The sequence below is a fragment of the Plectrocnemia conspersa genome, unplaced genomic scaffold (assembly GCF_051122295.1).
Source record: "Plectrocnemia conspersa isolate PC_06_02 unplaced genomic scaffold, ASM5112229v1 ptg000008l, whole genome shotgun sequence".
Lineage (NCBI taxonomy): Eukaryota > Metazoa > Arthropoda > Insecta > Trichoptera > Polycentropodidae > Plectrocnemia > Plectrocnemia conspersa.
In genome coordinates, this window is record NW_028277172.1 from 12523341 (window position 1) to 12547402 (window position 24062).

The 24062-nt window shown below is 29.6% G+C and overlaps 1 protein-coding gene across 1 annotated transcript in view; it reads right to left on the reverse strand.

The window, feature by feature from the left end:
- The window catches only part of LOC148233025 (neural cell adhesion molecule 1-like), a 602564-nt gene that overhangs the window by 324569 nt on the left and 253933 nt on the right, over window positions 1–24062 (reverse strand). Inside the window, exon 5 of the mRNA XM_088190284.1 lies at window positions 8317–8427. Coding sequence (XP_088046410.1) covers window positions 8317–8427 — 111 coding nt within the window. The remainder of the gene's footprint in view (window positions 1–8316; window positions 8428–24062) is intronic.

A 24062-nucleotide genomic window follows, 5' to 3' on the forward strand; every position in this document is an offset into this window, starting at 1 on the left:
CAATTTAAAAAAATAAACTTGTATTGATTTCATGGCATAGTTTCCGATATGCTATTTATTCTGTAACATAAATGACACATTTTTATTCTATTTATTATAAACGAAACTGAATTGCTACAGTTTATTGTAATAATAAAAGGATTACAAAATGAAGTATTAATTGACATGATTTTTTTAAACACATACAAAGCATGTTTTTGGGATTTAGTCCTTATAAGCTATATTATAAACTTATGACTATAACTTTAAGTATGCTAACGGAAACAATTTTTACTAACCCTGTATATTTTCTTTCATAATATTTTTTGTATATATATTTATTATATGCAAGTATAAAATTAACTAAATGAAGATATATAACTGGTATGTTTATGTGTAATAGATAAACGGTAGTCGGTAATTGTTAACGCTTGTCGCTCGCTTGAAGTTCGAATTAATTCTGCGATAGCAATTTGCTCCGGGGCGTCGACGTGGCAATCGACAACTTTTAAAAGCTCACAATTATGGCGTAGTCGAAACGCAAAAAGCTTCATCTCCCGTCTGACTAAACTTTTTGATTAATTTCTGACGTCGATTAACACACTTTTTTAATTGCAAATTGCATACTGTACAAGTATACGGCTACAACACACGTCGTCCCTGCTTTTCAATTACCACCAGGTGTGTGTGTTTAATTGTGCTTAGTACTCTTTGCCAAAGGCTTCCTTTGGTTGATGGTAGGTAGCGAACGGGAGACTGCATTTTCCATTACGAACACCTAACGTGTATGCATACAACAGTTCATAAAATAGGCAAACTTAATATAGTCTAATTATAGTAGTATCATTCATTGAAAAAAACAGCGCTAAAAACAGATATAATGCGTGCATTATATCGTGAATTTTTCTAATAAAGCAAAAAAATGCAAAATAACAATTTTACTTTTTTCAATAAAATTGAAGGTTTTTCAAAAATTGCGTTAAAAATGTTTATTTTTGTTTATAAATATTTTTTTTAATGATTTATAGCCGCTTAAATTTAAAAATATCAATTAATACTTTTTCATCTGATAAATTTACAGCTGAAATCAAAGCAGGTAGTTAAAAAAGAGGAATTTCTAATTATAATTTCGAAAAAAATTCTTGACAATATAAGTTTTATGACCGACTCTGGGAATAACAATAAGCGAACATTTCGTCTGACCTCATTAAACATTTGCTAGTTAACAAAAAATTAGAAATGCAAGGATCGATGACTAAAAAATGATTATATAATTATGTCTCTACTTCGCCGGCTTAATGAAGCACGCGTCAAGTTTGCTACGTAAATGTAGTCATTTTTGTAAAATTATATGACCAAAAGATGTTAATTTTTTTGTTATGACAAAGTTTGATTATTAAAATAAAATATGGTACACAACAATTAAGGAGTGTTGTCTGTACAAGGTAAACTATTTATTCAAGACGTCGAGCTATAGCAATAGCTGCGAAGAGAGAAGTGACAGTAGAAGTTGGGTGTGCCTTCTCTTGGTCGATGTCTAAGTTATTGACCTCTTGAAGGTCCGATGCCTTGAATTTCGAAGCAGGTTTTAAAGTGTGACTGAAAGTATAAGTGTCTAAGAGAAAGTCTCAGGGGAGTTCTTAGACGAAGTGTCTAAGAGGAAATGCTAAAACAAAGTGTTTAGACGAAGTGTCTTGGAAGAAGTCAAGATTCTCGGTTTCCTGCGTTCCCGTATATATATTTATGGCCTCCTCTATGAAAAATTTGTTGTCTGTACCTTTTTATGGGACTAGCAGTTTTAGAAAGGTGGTTTTTTGAATCGTGTTGAAACGTGCAATTGTCTGTTAAAGCAGATTACGAACGCTTGTTTTGAGAGTAATCATAAATGAACGCGTTATTTTTCCAAAAGCAACGAATATTTCAATCTTTTCTGATTTGAAACGTGTTTTTGTGACCTTAGATGTTAAAAGTACTCTCACGGTGATATCCCATTTTGATGAAGAAAACAGTTTTTTTAGATAGTTGAAAAGATTTATCTAAAGCTGAACTTTTATATTTTAGTAGCATGAGCTACTTATAAATAACAGTCTTTTATTTAATAATAATTTTCTCGACAAAACTATATAAAATTAAGTAAAATATCTACACATCAATATTTTTTTCAGTGATTTTTATAACGAAAAATATAGTTTTTCACATTTTTAAACTTTTTTATATTTTTTATCATCACAGATTTTTGTACTATGTATGTTTTTATTATTTTTTCAGATTTTTTGCCAGTTTTTTATAAATTAATATATTACCATTAGAATGAACAGATATAAACTCAAGATATATAATTAAATAGAAGCAAGGCCGCCTCTAGAAATAAACTCGTAATTAGGAAACGGAAATAGACGTTTTGCGTTACTTACAGACCGACATTGGACTTTTATTGTTGTAATTAAATTTAGATGTTTTGTGTTTAAATATAGAATATATAATATATAACGAAGTAAATACATCGTAAAATTTTGTCATAGGCAGTTTTTAATTGCATCAATCGACGCACACAAAACGGTAGAGCCACTACACATAAAGGATTTTTTAAGTGCTCGCGATTTTTAAAAGCACCGTTTTGACTGTACTTTGTTTTTTTCAGCCGCAAGGAACGCTTTAGTGAAGCCGACAGCGATAACGCTAATAGCGAGTGCGCTGGCCAAAATAACAAGTGTTGTAACGGGACGGGACAAGTTCGTGGGCCAACTAAACTTTTGGCTATTTATGCACAACACGGGACTGGGGCTCTCTCGCTCTGAGCTTTTATGGCCCGGTTGCACCGGCCAACTCCACAGAGACGTTTATTACCCTGAGCTGAGCCGCTCACTAAATTAAACATTTGCTCTGTGTATAATATAAGGGGCATCGCAAAGGTGAATAAAAGCATATAGATGGTCCGGAACGCTTAATTCTGCTGGTCTACGTGACAAATGGGTCATCTGCTGTTGCGCATTATTGGCACATAAACCAAGAATCAATACGTTATTAATTCATTGACAATACAGTGATCTCGTACTTTTTTCAACTTGGGAATAACATATTTTGTACAAAGAAAAAAAATCCTTTTATTTTCTAACTAGTAAAATATCTAAAACTTTATGTAAATACAGGGAATTTTCGGTGTGCGTATTGATGCGGTTAGATTTTTAGTCCAATCGCCATAAAGTCACTGGTCATAAGTTAACATTCGTTTAATTACTGAGGACAGCTGAGCCCAAAATCGATGCTCAGTATAAAAGCCAAATATTCTCGCTGAATCGATTGAAAAATAGGTAGCTCCTGTGATTAATTTTGACGGGTTAAATGATATCATCATCCAATCCATTAAATAAAAATAATTCATCCTTGACCATGGGCTTATTATATGCGATTAGAATTATGGTTGAATGATTTTAAACCTCTGAGTCCTTTTAAACGACTCCTTTCTTATGTAGGTGTAAACTTAGTCTCTGTAATGTTTATTTATTGTCCTAAGTTAATTTTAACTAGATCGTTTTTAAAATATCTAAATTTTATTTTAGATATTTTAAGACGATAACTAATTTATTAAAAAATATTAGCCAATATAAAATATATATTTATTTAACAATATAAAATCCCCCGAATAATTCAATATTATGTTATCAAAGAAGGGTTGTAAAATTTTACAGCAAATTAATTTGAATTGAAAAATCTGATTGGATTTCTGTGTAATAAATTCATAATAACAGTTGGCGTGATGAAATTTTAAACGAAAAATATACAAGGGTTTTTATTATGTTATAAAGAATTCCCTTTCGCTTTTGCCACCTAGCGCATAAAAAACGCGGCAGCCTATTCAGGGCGTATTACGTTGTGAAAATTCATATTTTTATAACGTTTTTGCGAACTTGAAAAAAAGACGATTAATATTACTAAAAGCGCTGCGGTAAAAATTTTGCTTTCTGTGCATTTTCAGAAACTCGCCGCCGAATGAACGTAATTAGTTATGTTAATTAGGTGCTGCTGAAAATATTTTTCTTGTAACGTTTTCAATTAAATTCTAAGCACTTTTTATAGTGATATAATATATAATAAAGGATGATATATCTAATGTATATGAAGTATTTGCTAAAAAAATAGATTATTTTAAAACGATTCTTAAAGTAATGAATTGGAGATAAAATTGGAATTTTTTTTTGTATAAACGCTAACGTGAAATGATTAAAAAATATTGACTTACATATAATTTATTAAGGTACATAATAAATATTTCAACGCTATCCCATTTATAACAAAAAATTGGTTACTTTATTTAGCTCTATAATTCATGAAAATAGTTTAACAAATTATGGAGCGGGATCAGAAAATAAATTTACTCCTTTGAACCAATATGTGTTTAGGCATTTTATATTTATACCCAAATTTTGTTTGGTCTCGCCGTAGTCACCGATTTTGGAAATTAATGGGTTAAAATGGTCTTGTGCAATATTTTCATAGTATTTAAAGCATGTTTATCCTAATATTTTTAAACTATTAGTATCAGAAAAATTCTCTGAAAATTTTTAAGGATAACATATTAGAAAGATTTTTTAGATAATATTTTATCACTTTATTTTAAATGACTTTAAGAATATCATTCAAATATTAAAAATTAATTTCTACATCTTCCTCAAAAAATATAATTTTACACATGTGCAATAGCGACGTCGGAAATGTGTATATCCATTTTTATAGATAATACAAATTCTCGTATACGCCACGCGCCGTGTGTCTCGTAGCACAAAAAGGGGCAAAAATCACCAATTCCAGTTTGTAGCCATAAATCTCTAGTTCATGCGCGCTTTATTCCATACAGCAGCGGACAAATGGAGTCGTCAGCTGCCGGGAATATCTCATACAATTCAGCGTAATAATTTGTTGACAAACTGTGGGTCACTCTTGGCACTCCTGGCTTTGTGACTCGCCACGCTAATCGCGCCTACCCTTCCGGTTCCTCGACATCCGTCCTAGGCTCTTCTGACTTGCCACTAGCCAACTCGGTGGCTCAATGGTAAAAAGTATGCACCTGTAGCTAATATACGGGTTTATTTTATGTGAATAATATTTTAAATAACAAAAAGAAACAACCACAAGGAACTCTGAATCCATCACGAGCCAGTTAGATTACTCTTCGAAGTCCAAACCAATTTTCACGACACGACACGAGTCACGACAATACGTATGACATTGCATCAATCATTCCTTGCACGCCTTGGTAAGTCACATTTCGAGTCGATTTTTTAGATGAGAATCAACGTTATAATATTATTTCTAAAAATAACGCTTTTGTTGTAAATTATCCTTGTCAGCGATTTTTCAAAGCTTCTTTGAATGATCAATGTATGATATGTTACTAGTGTTTGTAGCATCTATCTGGCTGTAAAGTATTATATTTCGGGATTAAAAACAAATAATATATACAAATTATATATTATTTTATAGAATATTTGTTGATAACAACATTGCTCTTTTGACAATAACTAGTTATATAGTTATTTCTACGTTTAAAAATCATCATTAAACCTAATATTATAAAAAATATAATTTACAATCTTCAAAAGGCTTAGAATAACATTTTTACTGTATTTTAGTATTTGAAATTTCATGACATTTCGCTTTATGCGGATTTTTGTATATGATAGGATCAAGTACACTTTTCTTTAAAAAGTAATTTTAGTTAAAATTCTAATTTTTTTTTGGTATTTCTCTTACTATTAATGTGCTATATTTACCATTACCCACAACGCGTCTTGATCGTGATTTATTTCATTAAACGGTTTTGGTTTTCGAACTCAACATATTGAAATTCAGTTGCACGTTAAAACTAGCACCAGCAACGGGATCGGCGCGATTATCCCGGATATCCGTATTGAGGCGTGACGAAACATTGGCATATTTACGTCGGTGAGCGGGTAGTTGGGCTGGGCACCGAATAGGGGGTAGAACTAGGGATACGATGGGGGGAGGCTTAGGTAAGTTTCATAATTGCTTTTCGCAACAAGCGCGGGGCGTTGCGAATCCGCTTTGGTCCTATGCGGATCTGTTCTGGGATGTGAATAGAATTTCCTGCAGAAAGCCTGAGGGCGAATGTCAAGGGCGAAAGGGTTGTTACGATTAGCGTGACGAGTCACAAAGCAAGGGTCAGTCAGTTTGACCCACGATTTGTCAACAAATTATTCCTCCAGGGCTCATTTCCATATTTAGTACAGCTCATTGGTCGTTGTTAAGGTGAATGTAATATTTTTACTAGTATTTATATCATTTCACTAACTGTTTCAGTGAAATAATATCTGAATACATCTTAAACAATAAGTTTATATTTCTACTAGCAAAAATATAATTTAATTGATTAGCGCTGGTGAAAATATATGCTACTTGTTCTAAAATGTATATGAAACTGAATATGATTAATTAATTAATTTAGTTTTGAAACTTTCATCAGGTTATATTAAGTTTACTTAAATCATTTAGGTTAGTTTTGGGTTTAAACAGCAGATTTTTATTTTGCAGCTGTTACAGTAAATATGTAATTTTTAGTAAAGTTGAATTTTATTAGTATAAATAAAATGTTACTAACAAGGCCAGTTAAAATGTATCAAATAATAGATTAAAAATTTTAGCGGGCAATTTCAGAGAAATTGTATTTAATTACTGCGGAAATGATCTGGTATATGTACATTTCAATAATCTTAGACTTAACAGGTGTGTCACCTTATTTTTTAAAACCAAATTATTTGGTGGCATACAGGATTAAATAAGTGGCGTTTACAACTGTCAGTTAAAGACCACCACTCGCTTTGTTTCACGTCTGTCAAATAAGACAGTTTATAGCAGCATATATTTTAATTGCTGCCTGTCAAAAAAATTATATTTTCATTAGTAAAAATATATGTATGTTACCCGTGAAAATTTATTCCGATATGATTTTAAAAAAATGCAGGTAAAAATATATTTTCAAAGGTAATATACTAGGAGTTGATAAACGATCCTTAATTTTTAAATTTGTGTTTCATAAGTATACTGCAACATTATTAGTAACATATTAAAAACACAGAAATTGAACAGAAGTGGATATAAATACAACAACATTATTCGAAAAAAACTTGATTATAAAGGGGTGATCCAATACAGTTAACGCAAAGGTTGGGTTTTATTTAGATGAGTTCATATTGAGTAACTGGTATCATGTAATAATAGTTACTGCCACTATACCAAACCGTTAATTTTACTACAAATTATTGTAACTTAGTTAGGATATTAAAGTACATATACTATAGAGCCTGTAACTTACACCTGTATATTATCATTATTTTTAAAGCTTTACAAGACTTTCTCAAACAAAAAAAAAATTGCCAGATTCGCACCAAAACTACAAAAAACAGGTCTCAAGAAATCTTTAATTAAGGAATAATATTATTTTATAAAAACTGAAGGACAGAAAGAATATATGTCTTACTGAAATAATGATCCTTATATTCTAGAAAATTTTAAAGATCAACGTGCTTGGTATAAATAAAATATTTTAAAAACTTGACTTCTTATTAAATTATTTTACTAGTAATTAAACAATATTAGTAAATAAAGTGTTGCTTAAGTTTACAAAGCACAAAATCAAGAAGTTTATAAATATGTTATTTTCTTTTTCATTTATATTTCTAAACTTACAGAGTCACGAGTATAAGAGACAACGAGCTCACAAGTTTGATTTGTAGCCTCCAGAGCAAAACAGTTCACAGTGTCCTTTGTTGTTCTCGAAAGTTACGCGAAAAGTCACCGAGTACGATGTAAATTATAAATTGCAAATGAAAATGTGAACTTTAGTAAGAAGACAATGTAAAAGTCGCAACAACAATAAAAACTTACTATTAAGATTGTGTATTATAAATATAAATTATTGATATATTGATAAAAAGAAATCTTATATAAATATATGTATTTTCCTAACCCAAAATTAATGAATTACCATAAATGGATAATCTAACCAATTTATGCTAGTCTCAAGAAAAGTATTAGTAGATAATTTTTTAAAACACGTTATCTAGTTATAACTATTTTTTACGAAAAACGGCTACTAAGACCTGCAAACCCGATTCATTAAGAATACTATGAAAAAATATTTTTCGATAGGTATCTTTTATATGTATGTACATAATTTAAATCGAGCAATCCTAGTGGGTTAAGGAGTCATTTGGATAAAGATTTTTGCGACAAAGTATCTAATAGATTATGTATTAGGTACTGTTACATATTATAAAATCTAGAAATAACAAAAATGAACAAATTCATGATACGACATACCTCCTCGTACTTCGCAAATTAACACCAAACTGGCTCCTTCTTCTAATGGTCCAACTGTACCGGCTACGTCTCTTCCTGAATTATCGTACATTAAAAGTTGATGTGGTGGCACTGTAAAAGAAAAAAAAACTATTAATGAATAATCGTTATTATTATTTGTTTTTATTATAGGCGTCTGAGTTAAATAATTAAAATAATCGATTAACTGATTTAGTACAGTTAATCTTCTTAAAAATGCAAATTTATATAGTACACTATATATAGTTTTAATAAACAAACAATAAAATCTTTAGTAAGTAATTTTGATTTAAATCGGAATTATATTTAATTATTTAAAAAAGCGTTTCAAAAAGTTAGCTATGAATTCTATGACTTAAAATATCTATATCTATAAATATTTTAGTGCTTTAGGGTTCCAAACTTGAACTCGTGCGTATTTAATACATTTTATTGTTATATCGTTGGTAATATAAAGTTTTGTAATTTCCTGTTATAGGTAAATTATTTAATGAGCATTAAAAACTAAAATTGTAAGAAACAGTAATTTTTTAAGGCAAAATATATTTTGTTACTTTAATTATATGTGCTCTAACAACGTGTTATGAAAATCGATTTTAAGGGTTTAGAAGTAATAATTGATTCGAAGTTCAAATTCAATGGTCACACATTGATCGTTTGTTATTTACCTTCCATGATGCTGGGATTGTCGTTCAGTGAGTGGTTGTAAAATCTATCATATACAATTTTATATTTCAAAACATTTAAGAATTTAATAATCTTGTGATTCAATACTGTTTTATCATTTACTTCACCATTTTTTAATAATTACATCTACAGGGACTCCTAAAGAAATTTTTACTTCCTTGTTAGAACTTTTAATTCACACATATTTTCACCTTAATTTTTATGAAAAATTAAAATATATAAACCAATCTTTTTACATATTGATATATAAGAATTTATTTATTATCAAAAACAAAATTGTCCCAATTATTTTCGGTAATAAATTAAACTTATGAAATATGGGAAACGTTTATCACCAAAATTTCTTTCCAACCACTATTCAATATGTTTAAAGGTTAATATTTGAATAATACACAAAAGGTGTGAAATTAAAATGAACCAGTATAAAACAGTGTAAATTATATTTACGAAACGTAGACAAACTTTGTCACTGCCTCTTCAAAGTGAATGGGGTAGTAATGTAGAATGGAAATCTTACGTTTAATATAAAGGTTTACACATGGATTACAAGCTTAAATTCAATAAAAACATTTTGGAACGTCGATCTAAAAGACTTACTGCCACTGCGGTCCTTGGACCGATGTTAAATTTAAAAAGTTTTACAAATTTACAAATTATTTGCGACATACTGCCTAATTAATTATAAGCATTATTTCATAACATTATTTTTTTATGTCATATATTTTTAACTTTTATCTATGAGACCATCTTAGATTTTTTTAAATTAAATATGTAAATATGTTATTTTTATACTATAGAAGCTATTTTTATTTAATAATTATTATATATACAAGTAATAAGTATGATATAATAAAAAATGTATACAAATATATTGAACCATTATTTGAGCTTATTCGCCAATTAAAAGCAATAATATGGAAATATTTATTTATAGTCTACACCTATGAATAAGTCAAAGGATCAAACGGGAGAGGAATATACCTCCTAAAAGCTGTGAAAGAAAAGAAGCATAAATAAATTTAGCCAAACGGTGATTGTGGGTCACGATCCTCATCAGCAAAAGAGCGACAAGGAAGCAAGTAGGAAATACACGTATTTACGGTACATTGTATAATATTAATAAAACTCAGTCAAAAAGTGACGTTGAATAATATAAATATGGAAAAAATAATATACGCTATAATGTTGGCGTTTGTACATCATATCTTCGAAGATAAATGAACGAGAATTGTTCGCGCTGTAAATCAAACGTTTCATCCCTGTCAGCCGCTGCCGGTATTTAAATATTTTACGTTTTGTTCAAAATGATGAGGGTCGGTCAAAAATGCAGAGGAAATTTTGAATTCGGCCAAAATTGACGTACCGTAACATTTTTTCAAGGGATTACCCCAAAATCCAACTTAAACATAATATTTGCGCAAGTGCGACAATTTTCGTTGCCCGGTATAATTTATTTTGATTACGGTTAAATCGTGCCGAGAGAGAAAAAAGTGTTATTTGGATGATATTAAAATTTGGACAAAGAAAATTTGCAAACTGGAATTTAAAATGGCGCTCCAAATTTAAATTGCGTTTGTCGCTAAAGGTGAAAACACAACAATTGAAGTTGCAAACAATAACCAGAGACTTTTCGTTCTCAGGGAATCGGCGAAATGCCTATATTATTAAATTCCGCAAGCCGAAACGGAGGTTTTGTATCTAATGTCATGGGGTACAATTGGCATTGTCCATAATTTCGTCTGCAGACTCAAAGTAATAATTATTGCTGAAATTTCAAGTGAGTATTTATACGCTACTAAGTGTTTTAATTTAGCGCTTCGTTTGCTTCTTCTAAAAATAATGAAAGGTGAAATTTTAATGAAAATTAAATTTCCTAGTAAAATATCTAGGAATTTAATTATCTTCCTTAATGAGAAAAAGTTATTTTCCGGATTTATGTGCCCAATAAAAATAATTTTAATAAAATCGAGAATATAAATGTAACAAATTTCAACTACTTTAAACTTCCTGAAATAATAGCGTAAATCTTAATTAATAGTTTAACCAAAATCTATATAGGTACTACCAGATTTAAAGCATTTAGAATATAATTTATAATATAGTAATTCATATTTGTTAACGCCTTTGCCCAATACTAAAATTGTATCGTGTAAATCACACCATGTTTATTTAAAATACATTATAACATTATAAAATATAATTTGTTGTTAAATATATATATAAAACGTCAATGTCACACTGTCCAAGCAGTGGAAAGTGAGAGAGCGGGGCAATCAAAAGCATAGAATGTTTTTTTAATAAAATCAAATTACACAACATAAATCACAAATTTTTATAGAAACGAATATACATTTAAGTTAAAAGTATATAAATAATTAATGATATTATACTAGTAATATATTCAAATAAAACAGCTAAAATATATTTCATTGATAAAATGTTAAAATATTGTCAAATGGTTAATGGAACAATATTTATGTAAAGACTTGTATCTTGCATGAGAAACGCATGATACTATGATATTTAAATTAAAATATAGCAAAAACAAATATTTGCACAAAGACTATACAATAAAAAGAAAAAAATCTCATTTAATTTTCATTGATAGTTTTGTATCCAGTCCATGTAGTACTAATTTTAATAATATTTTTATTTTGCAATTAAATTATTACCGTCATGATTTAACACGTCACCGCAATGCGTCACGACGTTCAAAACATAAAAAAATATTGTTTTCTTACAATACACAAAAAAATAAATAAAAATATCTTAATCCGGAACAGGTTCGGTTGGTAGTTGATATAAAATATATCAATGTGAAATACCAGCGTATTAAAAGTGCCAGATGGCGAAAGACAGGCATCAGAAAAGGGCGCTATCATGATTCTCAAAGGCGTTCTGAAACCCAAAACTAGAGTTCCTTGAGAAAAGTTTGATCGTCAACAGAACCTTTTAGTAGTTTGAAGAAGTGCTTTGCGACATGCAACTTTCTGCGGGAACTAAGCGAATCGTATCCCAACACTGCTAAAAAAATACGCTGGGTTATAAGAATGGATAATAAACTATATAGTTATCTTAAAAATATTTTCTAAAATTATATTGTAAAGGATTTGAAGAATTTGATTATTTAGGGATTCCAAATTATAGATCCTGATTCAAGAATTCAGCGAACTAAAGTGTAACGGAGGTCGCAAATAATTTACAACATCGTTGAGATAATCTCCACTTGCGTGATTCCGAGATCTTTAGTGAAAGTTTTTTTAGTGATAGTGTTCCTACCGAGATCATAGGAATAAACTGATGGCAATAGGGTCGAGAAAATGGTACAGTACAGCTGACACTAAACGGCAGATAATCTAAATTACTCTGTATAACATATGCTAACCAAAAAATAGGTTAGAATTATTAGTATTATCATTATTATCAAATATGTATAATATGTGTAATGTATATGTACTTAATTTATTTTAATCACTAGATTTAATTTTACTTATTAAATCGAACTGTGTATTTTAATATATAATAAACAGTACGGTATCTTTCAGATTACACGATTATATATAATGAAAGTAATTATCCTCCGAATCTAATTTGTATTTCAATCACGAATCACTCTCCTTCTCTTTTCGCATTTCTTAGCTCCTTTTTGCGTGTGTATATATCATTTATACCAAAACGCCGGTAAGTAAGTTTCCCTTTTTTTAAACTTTCGTAGAGAAACTTTTTTTTGCTCGTATATTAAGCTAAACGTAAACTCGGGAGGATCTTTCAAAGTAAACTCGAACGAAATTAACATCACTTCTGTTGTTGAGATGAAATTTCAATGTGACGTACATACTTAAGATGCGTTCGCAAATACGAGGATAAAAGCTGTTGGAAATTTGCTGATGCGAAGCGAAAAAGCTTCTTTTAATACCCAGTGTAATCTCCGCAAAGGTGTTGTTGTTAAGAGCGGCTGGAAAATTTTGTTAAAATATAATTTACGTGCTAAAATTAATTTTTGGTTGAATTGAAGTTACATAATAATATAAAACCAACAGAATAAACTTTATACACTTCTTACATCTAAAGTAAAATAAATAATTTTAGCTGTTAATTAAATAATCACCTTCCATTTATTTATTTATTAGATTTAAATAAAAATTGCTTCTGCAATACAATAAACAAATACTAAGCTAGTAGTGGAGCACCAGTCTTAAATAAAAATCTGTAAATCTAAAACATATATTTGGTAAAATAAATATTATTAGTACAGATTAAAATCAATAAATATAATACATGATTTAGTTGAATTTGATTTTACTTATTTTTCACTAAATTTATTCGTGAAATTAAAAAATCTTATCTGTTATGATCGATCGCAGTCCTTGTAGCTAACATTAAACATGGCAATGTGTAATGCCAGCGTATTAAAGAGCCGGATGGCCATAGCCATAGGCGAGTCTGCAAGTGCGGACGTCCTAGCCCCAACGGGCATCATAAGAAGACGCGATCGTGATTCTCAAAGAGGATCTTCATAACAAAGCCAGACATCTTGAAAGATTTATCATAGATGTCGTGTTTGTGTAAATAGAACCTCCATTGCTCTCAATTCGGAGATATTTAGTGGAAGTTTTTCCAGTCAAAATATTTCCACTGAGATCATAGAAATAAACTGATCGAGAAAATGACATATAATGGCACTTTCCGATACTAAAGAGCAGACGGTTAACGGAAGCTCATTTTCTTCTCTCTACAGATTCTAAATCACTCTGTAGAGAGAAGGAGTGATTTGTACAAATGCAGTTATATAATTTTTAATCATTTGTGTACAGAAGAAAACTTTAATATGTAACTGCCGTATTTAAGTCATTAATAAATAACATAAAAAGAAGAGGGCCCAGGTTGGATCACTGAAGAACCATCGAATGGGTGAAATATTTTTTCGACAATCAGCCGCCATAGGTTACAAACTGTCAACGATCGCTCAAATAACTCGAGAAAAATTGGTTGAAGTCCACTTTTCAGGCCGTTGGAAAAAGTGTTAGTTATGCATTAAGTTATTAAAAATTTAGTCTTTAATGTCAGAACATACTTATATGGCAGAGAAGTTAGCAATGAATGTTTTTCTCTCTCTTCCTCTATCATTTAGCTGGGATTTACACAACGTATTTCTTGAGACATGTCAACACATATAAACACCTATACACGTGTACTATTCTGCTTTCATAATATATAAGAGCGTGTGCATCGGCAATTTTCTATCGTTCCATCAGCCACCGTCCTTTGTGTGGTGTTATGCGCACTCCCTTACGAGGCATGGCATGGGAATGGATTTCAAACATTCGATGCGCGCACAATGGGGTCGCTCCCATGGCGTTGCATCCATCTTTGGTTGTGTGTGTCCTATTATGTTAAAGGTGGAAAAGTGGAACATGTGTAGCAGTGTAGCGTCACTTCAATAAATATATTAAAAGTTTCACTTGCTACCATCGCGGCATGGGAAGTCGGCACGCGACAGGTATGCTAGATTGGAGCGGAACGAAAGCCTAGATTTCTTCAAGTGAAGTGAACTAGCAACATGAAATTAAATAAGTGCGCTATTGTGCAAAAACGACTACAGAGAGAACATAAAATATATTTTTAATAATATTTTATAGAAACTGGGGTTAAATTACCAACGTAAAGCGATCATATTTTACAATGTATTGTAAAGGTAAATATATAAAGGTGACGCAAAAATATTTTTTCGATTTAAGAATATTTACATTTTTATAACTATACTTAATTAAATCACTATAGTCCTTAAATAAACTGTATTATATTATTATCAAAATATATTTATACTTGCTACTTTGAGGCTTTTTAATTAACTTATTTTTTAATTAAACTTGAAAGAACATTCAACTCTTTGCTATAATAATACACTATTGTTAAATATTAGTCAGAACAATTTTAGCGTGTTCAGTATAACCTATACATGTTTAAGGAAAACGTTTATATGTATTAAATTTTAAAAAATATAATAAAAAATGTTGCATGCTCTCATACAGTATTTTAATAATGAAAGTAGAATGTGTAATTCTTATGGAAATTAAATGTTAGGTCGCCTTATCTATAATATATTATCTATATTCACTTGAAAAAAAATAAGTTAAGAAACTCTATACATCTGTAAAATTAATTAAGCTTTAAAAGTTGAAGCTAATAAACAACAAATAGAGAGATTTGCAAAACTTTACAGGCAGCAAGTGAGAAAGCATAAAACATTGTTTTACTGCAAGATAAAAAAAGATCTAATGACGTTTTTAAAATCTAATTCTTAGATACGATTATTAACATACCTATATAAAAAATGATTTATGCATTACTTTTATATTTTATACTTCGTGGAATATCCGGTTTAAAATATTAACATTTTAAAAAATAAAATTTTATGAATCATATTAGCAACGAATGTTATGTGTTGCGGAAATGTTACTCATGAAATATAATTTTGGTGATTAAAAAAAAACATAGATAAAAAGCAAAAAAAAGTGTTGTTTTAAAAAGCAGTATTGTTAATAGATAGTGCTATTGTTTTTATTTAAAACAAGTCTTATGGTAGCAAAACCGCCTGATGTTACAAGCCTAATTCAACCTATGGACTAAGGTGTTATGTCAGCAATGATATGCTTTTTTCAAATTCTTGATGAAGAAGAAATTGGTTTGAACAATTTCTTGAAAAAATAATGACATTAGGTTCTATACATAAAATCGCACTATCTTGGTCAAGTATATATCAAGTAACACCCGTTCGATCATAAAGAAAAAATCTTTCTAACGTAAAAATAAATGTATGGAATTCTAGAGACTGGAGCAATTGATGTTTGTATCTGAAATATGCAGATTTGGTTTGATCGCGATTTAAATGGTGCTGAATAATGCAGACATCGTTTCTATTGTCACTGAAACAAAAGAGCAAGGGAGTGATAATGAGAATTTAAGTGAATAAGATACAAATAATTACATTAGTCACAAGACGGCACTAGCTTCTCTTAAAACTTTATTCGACTCGAGAAATGCATATTCTGAGATAATCGACAACAATTAAAAAAGCTATTTTTTTTATTTTATAATAAAATATAATATCTGCTTGGTTTATTTTCGTTGATATCATATCCTCAACATCATTATATAATACCAACGTTTCGTAGAAATTTTTCGCGAAAATTTCCGCTTGGTATTTTATCCCTTGAAATTTAGTTCAACTAGGATTACCCTCGAGTTTTATTAAAGCGACACTCTTCGGGTACTTCCAGATTAACCCAAACGCCCTCAACTCGGTCCTGTCACCGCTTTCCAGAGAAGATTACACACGTCACGTGTCGTGACACGTAACTAAAAATTCACATTACAGCCAAAGCGTTGTAGCCGTAGGGAGACGCTAATTTCTAAACCTTATTCCAAGACGCGCACACATACCAGAAAGCCCCGGAGGGTTAGTTCCAACACGTGAACATAAGTTATCTTGACCAGTAAGTGGCGTGACCGTGTGTTTGCTTCACACTTGGAATGGGATACGACTGGACCTAGTGGCTAAGAGGAGGCTCTCAAAAGTTATCAGACAGTTGACTGCGATGCAGAGTTGCTGGTTGAAGGCAAAAATACTACATACATATAGTGGATTGAACTTTGGTACGTGTTAGCTTTAGTCAGTTTAGTGGTAGTATTGATTATACTTCGTTAAAATATATATTAACAATTAAATATAAATATATTAAAAAAACAATTATTTTAGAAACATTTAGAAACAAACAACTTCATTTATTAATGTTTTTGTGTAGTAGTGATTACATTTGTATTTAGTATGTATTTATGTTTTTAATATTTATAATGATAGAAAATCCCTTATTAAGAATAGGGGTGAAAGCATTGACAGTATCGCTTCTGATTCACATACCCACACAATACATACACGTCTAGTCAAATATCGATATGTTATTTATATACATACATATTTGTATGTAAATAAAAATTGTTTTATATATGTTCCCACGCACACAAAAAAAAATGACAAATACCTAACTTAACCCGTTTAACGCACGTTCCTAAGTTAATGCAATAAACTATCCTTATATGTAACATGTCTGAATTAATTTGATTTATCGCTCTAATATAATTAGCATAGTGCTCAAGGTTTATGGTAACATTATTCGAGCAACTGTAACATCCGAATTAGCTTAATTCGACTAGCGGTGATTTTGAATGTGTATGCAGTATAATTGTGTATAACTTAGTTTGTGTTTCGATTTCGCCGCCTCAGCCATCGCGTTGAGGAAGTTAATTTAATATGAGTACAACTTGCGTGCAAGTCTTACCCGAGGTCCGAGAATCTCAGACGTTTCCAATTTGACGGTGCTTTCCAAACATTCTTATGGGTGCTGCATTTCTACCGCTGAGTAACCGAAGCACTCATAGCGTAAACAGCTTCGAAGTAGCCATTGACAGAAAATGCACTCAGTCCGAAGCGAAAATAGACTACTTTTGAATATTTAATGTGAATTATTTTCATAGAATCGTAGGAAGACTGAAGTGTAAGAAATATTTTTTTACAGCGTTTCTATCATTAGTTTTATAATAATTTACAAATAATAACTAGCATAAAAACCTATATTTTTTAATTTAAAATACAAAAAATAGTTTTCGTAAAAAATTATTAAGCCTATTATTTAAATTTATATTTTTATTTAAAAACCTTCATATTAATCAAGGTTTTTAAATCACTTATTATTGATATATATTCTAAAAATATGTCGTTGCATTACGTACTTTTTCAATACCAACTTATTTTTTTTTAAATAGCATACAATATTTTTTTGAAAATAAAATAAATATAGTGTTTATATAATTTTATTGTAACGTAACGCAATGCCCCTATTATTATTAATCTTTTGCTAAATATTTGCATATTTTTTACAATATTTACATATTATTGTCAGGTTCAAGATACTCGCATTTTTGCTAATTAATAAACTCGTGTCGTATGTTAATGTGTTACACGTGTACACGGGTAACATATTAACAACGCCATTACGTTATAACTATAAATAATGTGTAAATTAATTAACAAAGACAGTACTCAATCAGAGTCGATCAATTACTACTCACCATTTCCTGGCTTTCTGGATGGTGGGCACTTAATTATAATTAAGATAATACAGAGATTTAAGTAAATTTAAAAAAGCAATATTACGTTTTACATGGATGTGGATGGTAATTATATACATAATATCAATTTATTAATTAACCCATAAGCAACTAACAATTACCTATGTATATGAAAATAATAAACTTGACATTTGTCTTTATCAATGTTATTATAAACTACAATATTTTAAAATTTAGCTATTATTTTATTTATATTTTTTTTTAAAAGTAAATATATTAATAATGTTTTTTAAGTAAGTAAACTAGTACCATTGCCCTATTTTGAAATAAATTTATTTAGTATAGGTATATTGACTTTTATTTTAGATTTTTTTATTCTTTTTATACATTATGGAAATTGTTTAAATATTATTGCAATTAAAATTTTTGATGAAGGAATAATAAAAAATAAATTTTAAAGTACACGTACTTTTTTCATTTTACTTTTAAATTAAATATCATGTATTGTGGCAACCGTTTGTCTAACTATATAATGTTATTAGAATTAAATTACAAAACCTAAAAATTAAAACTTAAACTAAAAACTTTAAATTTTGTTAGGGTTTAAATTATTTTAATAGACTTATTCTATTTATGACAATTAAATATTTTTTTAATAGCCCTCTTCTAATAAATAAAATATTTTTTTTTAATAAATATATAACCAAGTGCAATTTTTTTTAATTGGTCGCCCAAAAATATTTATAGTTGTATCAAATATATAATACAAATAAAAACAATACAGATGGATAAAAAATATACATTTTCACGAGACACACACGTTTGAATTAAGATTCATTCGACAGCCTGTTAATGCCCGGAGAATTATTGCCTGGCATTATCCTAGATTGGGACGTAAAAGCCTTAGGTGTGAAACATCATCGATGAATCCCAAAGCGGTGACCCCCAAACTTTAAGGATAATGGGCGGCAGTCCCTTATAATCCCGATCCGCCATCTGGGCGACTAAGAGATTTCGCTTTCACTATAAGGGAGCGAACGTTAACTTATTTTGATTGTCTAATTGCTACCTAGGTTCTCGTATGAATTATGCATATGAAACACACTGTAGAAAGGTTTATAATAATTGAAGACGTTGAACGAACAACTATGTCAAACGATTCAAATTGCAATTAAATAATTCTCCTTCCTCCGCAAAATATATTTTTGTACGACCCTTATTTTAATTGGATTACTTAATCTTTTTTACCTTATTATTAATCATATATTAACAATATAATATAAATGAGACTTGATAAAAAATAATGACGAAAAATCGACTGTTTATTAATAATTCAAAATCACTTTAAATATTTTTTTTTAAATTAACAATTTTTTTTAACAATGCTTTTGATAATTAATCAATCTTGGGTTTTCTGATATTCCGACGAAATTTTTTCTCAATTATTTTTTCAATTACGAGAAGTATCATCTGGTCCTGACTGATTTTTTTATAAGGGTGAGGTGATATAACAAGGATTTTTGAACCTTTGCGAAACATTTTTAATTTTTCTTAGCACAAAAATAACTCTTCAAAAAGGGCATAAAATGATTTTAAATTACTACATACAAATAAGTTATTCTCTTGGTTTCACAAAACGGATTTACACATATATGTTCTACTGTCACTATTTTTTTGGCATAAACCTTATATTCATACTAAAACTATAAAAGATTCAAACATCGTAGTTAAAGAAATAACAATATTTTAAAGCAAAATTATTTTTAAAGCACATAAACATGATTTAATAAATACCCTAGAAATATATATTTTATTAAATATTATAATGAAAATCAAAATTATTTTTTTCTCTAAAATACGCTTATGCATTACGATCTCATACTTTTAACCCATATTGGCCAAATCAAACACAGTCTTAAACAATCCTTCAGGTAGAGCAATCTGACTTCAAAAATATATATCTAAGATCATATTTTCATAATACGTTAACTGGAAAACTTTTTAATCGAATCTCAATTTTAATTTATTTTAATAAATTGTACATAATTTCATCTTTCTTAAATAATATTGTATATATTCTTAGATATTGGTGTAAAGCTCTTAGACCCTACATATATAATATATATTTACAAAATAAAATAAATATAGCTTATTATGCCGTACTTATACCTATATATGTACATATATACCACATAGTCTGTGCATAGATTAGAATGAAACCACACTGTCTCGAATGGAAGCAAATTTTCCGCTACCGAAGCTGTTTTCATACATTTAAAAATAAAAGAAAAAGGTACCAGAAAGATTTCGGGCGCATCTACATACCTCGAGGTATGAGTTGGAGGTATATGTTGGGGGGAATGGGGGCTGTAGCCGAGTGCCATACTGAATTAATAAGTAAAACAAGAAATTTGAATTTAATGAAACAAGTTATACACGAGGAGGCACTGGCGCCGAATCGATACGGGCAGTTGCACGAAGGTATAAATTTTCATTCGTCGACGTTATGTCAAAAATTTTCATTTGTATTCCCCGAATTAATTTGCTGGCTTAAAAAAATATCATCTACTTCATTACTGAGGATGATTTCATATTTGATAAGGATTGTAACATCACTATTCATACTTATGATAAATGATTAGATTAGGTAACTAAAAACATGACACATTATAAAACAGTTTTAGTGTCTGAAAGATGGATTAACTTTAATGTACTTGTTTTATTTTGATACAATCAACATTTATATAATACAATATTTAAATATCATACACGAAAACAAACAAAATACGTGAGGTAATCAATCACATAATCAAGCACTGGCCCTGATTGAAAATGATTGCTTGTTATTATATGTCAGAATTTGACATTGACCTTTTTTAGGATAGGTCTGCATTGGAACTAACACATATATATAGAACAAGAAGTTTTAATTTATAAATAATCTATACTTTTGTATATAAAAAGTGCTCTATCTAGTTGCAAGCAAACTATAGAGCGATTGATGCAATTAAAGTGACAAACTTTTAATTACCTAAAAGTGTTAATTAAGTATACACAGAAAATGATGGTTCAAAATTTTAAAATTTGTTTTCAATATTTAATTTGATTTGGTTATGAATTGGTTGAGCCTTAGTACTTGAATTCTGGCAAGATCACCCATAATTGTTGCGTTGCAGTTAATTTGTACTCTTAGTTTTGGCGGCCAAACTAAAGGAATGTTAAGTATATTAAAACACCTGCGACAGTTAACCTAAACCAATTGAAGGGATCTATTGTACTTACACAACTAACGAAAAAATGTACTCTTTTCGACTATGTTGTAAGTTAATTATATATGTTATTTTCATGCAATTTTAAATTATATTGTAAGACTTAGATATTTTACGGCAATGACTCTTTATAAACAAGAAAACATTAGTGTGATTTGCAATTTACGATTCAATAAAAAAAAAATTTAACTAAGGTTACTGTTAAATTATATAGAATTTATGTATATATTTATATAATGCTAAAGCGTAATCAAAAGCTTGAGCAATGTCCAGGAACACTGCTTCAGTAAACATTCACCTGTCAAAGCCTTGAGGATATGTTTCACAACAAGAAATATGAGTACCTAAATTCTAATTATTTATTTGTTTTATAAACAATGTGTTTAGGCATTTTATTACTCAAAAATATATATTGAATTACACAATAAAGTAAAAGGTAAAATTATTTTTTTCTTTGAAATACGCTTATGCATTACGATACACTTCTAACCCATATTGGCAAAATCTAATAGAATCTTTAACTATCCTTTAGGTAAAGCAATATAACTTCTTAATTATATAATATATATGAGATCATATTTTATTAATACGTTAGCTAGAAAACTTTTTAATCGAATCTCAATTTTATTTTGTTTTTTTAATAGACTATATAATTCCATAATTATCAATTTTTTATAAGTAAGGTTTTTAGGTGTTTTTTTTTATATATTAAGTTTTTGTTTAACTGAAGGATAATAAAGTGTAGTGTCTTTACCTTGTTTAAACAATAATTATTTTATTATACGCTATTACAAATTTTAATATTTAGGAAACGAATTTAAAATTCTTAAAATGTTATAAAAATGGACATGTATAATATTTACCCAAGGTATCACAAGGTTAAGATCAAGATATTTTTTTACAAGCTGAAAGCCTATAATGTATAAATCGAACAATACTTGTTAACCTGATATTTTATTTGTAATTTTATAACTTATAGTTTTTAATAAATTAAGCGCATTTTTAAATGGATTTAATATATAAATATTATACATTCCTAAGCGCGCTTTTATTCCGTTAATAAGATATTTCCTTTGCCTTAATCGAAACGACCACGCGATCGAACAACATATTCGTCTCGTCCACTAACTTCCATTATTGCCGTTTACTAAAGAGACGCAGACACACAGACACACACCCTTACCACCATCACCAGCAGAAGCAAAATTAAGTGGAAAACTCTCGGAGACAAAGCAAACAAGTTTTCACCTCTGACCGGCTTATATTGCCTTCTGCGCTTGTTTCAGTCGAGGTTTGTACCTAACAACGAACATGAGCACCCTTTATACATACACAAAACCTTGCCGACAGAGACTTAAGTAACCAGGGAGACCGCGGCGATCATTCCCTGGGAAGCTTAATGCACTCCTGGAGAAAGAAATGGTGATGGCTTCCGGGGATTTCTCGGGCACATACCGATCGACTCGCAGACTAAGTGAGCTGAACCAGGTTGACACCTCTACTGAGAAACTACGACTGGACGTGAGTTTTTAACAAGAATCTCAGTGTATGCTTTGAGAGTATCGTTATAGTTAGGTATACTGATTTTTAATAATACTCAAAGAATTAAAATATATACCAAAATTTAAATTTATTAGAAGAAAGCTATTTAAGAATTATTACAAGTAATATTATATGTTGCACTTTTGTTGTTAAATACGAAATAAAAACGTTTTTACAAACGAATTAAATTTAGATTTATAGAATTTGCATATTAAAGAAATTTACTAATTTGATATTCAAAACGATAAATAGAGATCTATTTAGAGGTTATTTACAACTATTATTTTTTAATGAATTTATTTACAACTAGAAATATAATATACCGGATAGAGTTCCTTGATTATGGATTCACACCAGTATAAGACAATGGAATAATGAAATCAGCGTCTTGTATGTTTGAGAGTAATGACTGCAGAATCTTAAAAAAAGTTAATTGAAGAAAAATTTGGATAATTTCCATGAACACTTATCTTTCAAATCGCAGGAATACTTTTTAAATTCAGAAATGTCTGGCAAAAGATAAAGACTGGACAGCAATTTAAGAGATACATTTGATCAACGTTCAGCATCAAAGGCTAGCTTTGAAGTGCTCTGGCTGCATCCTTGAAACAATAAACCATATACTATTGGTGAGAAATTGCTTAAGCCAGCAGCTTTGAAAATGCCAAAGAGCATGTGTCGTCAGAAATAAGCAATGAAAATAAATTCAGTGCAATTATTTACCAAACGTGTAAAATAAATAATTTCTATATCAGCAGAAATTGTGGAAGAACAAATTATTTCTTTATTAAAAGCGAGTAAATGTTTAGCTATTCAGATTGATAAGGAAATTGATGTCTTTATTAAGGTTAATGAATACTTTATAACTAATTTAAAGTGGGAAGACTGCATTGTATCTGTTGATGGAGCTCTAGCTATCTTGGGTCACGCTTGTGGTTTTTCAGCTTTGGCGAGAGAGAATAGTCATAAAATAGAAGCTAACCACTTTATGATCCATCACCAAACACTGCTTGTAAAACATTTGTAATCTGCACTGAAAGCCGTCAAAGGGTATGCACTAAGCACGCTAGTATTTCGTAAATTGTTTACAAATAGTGATGC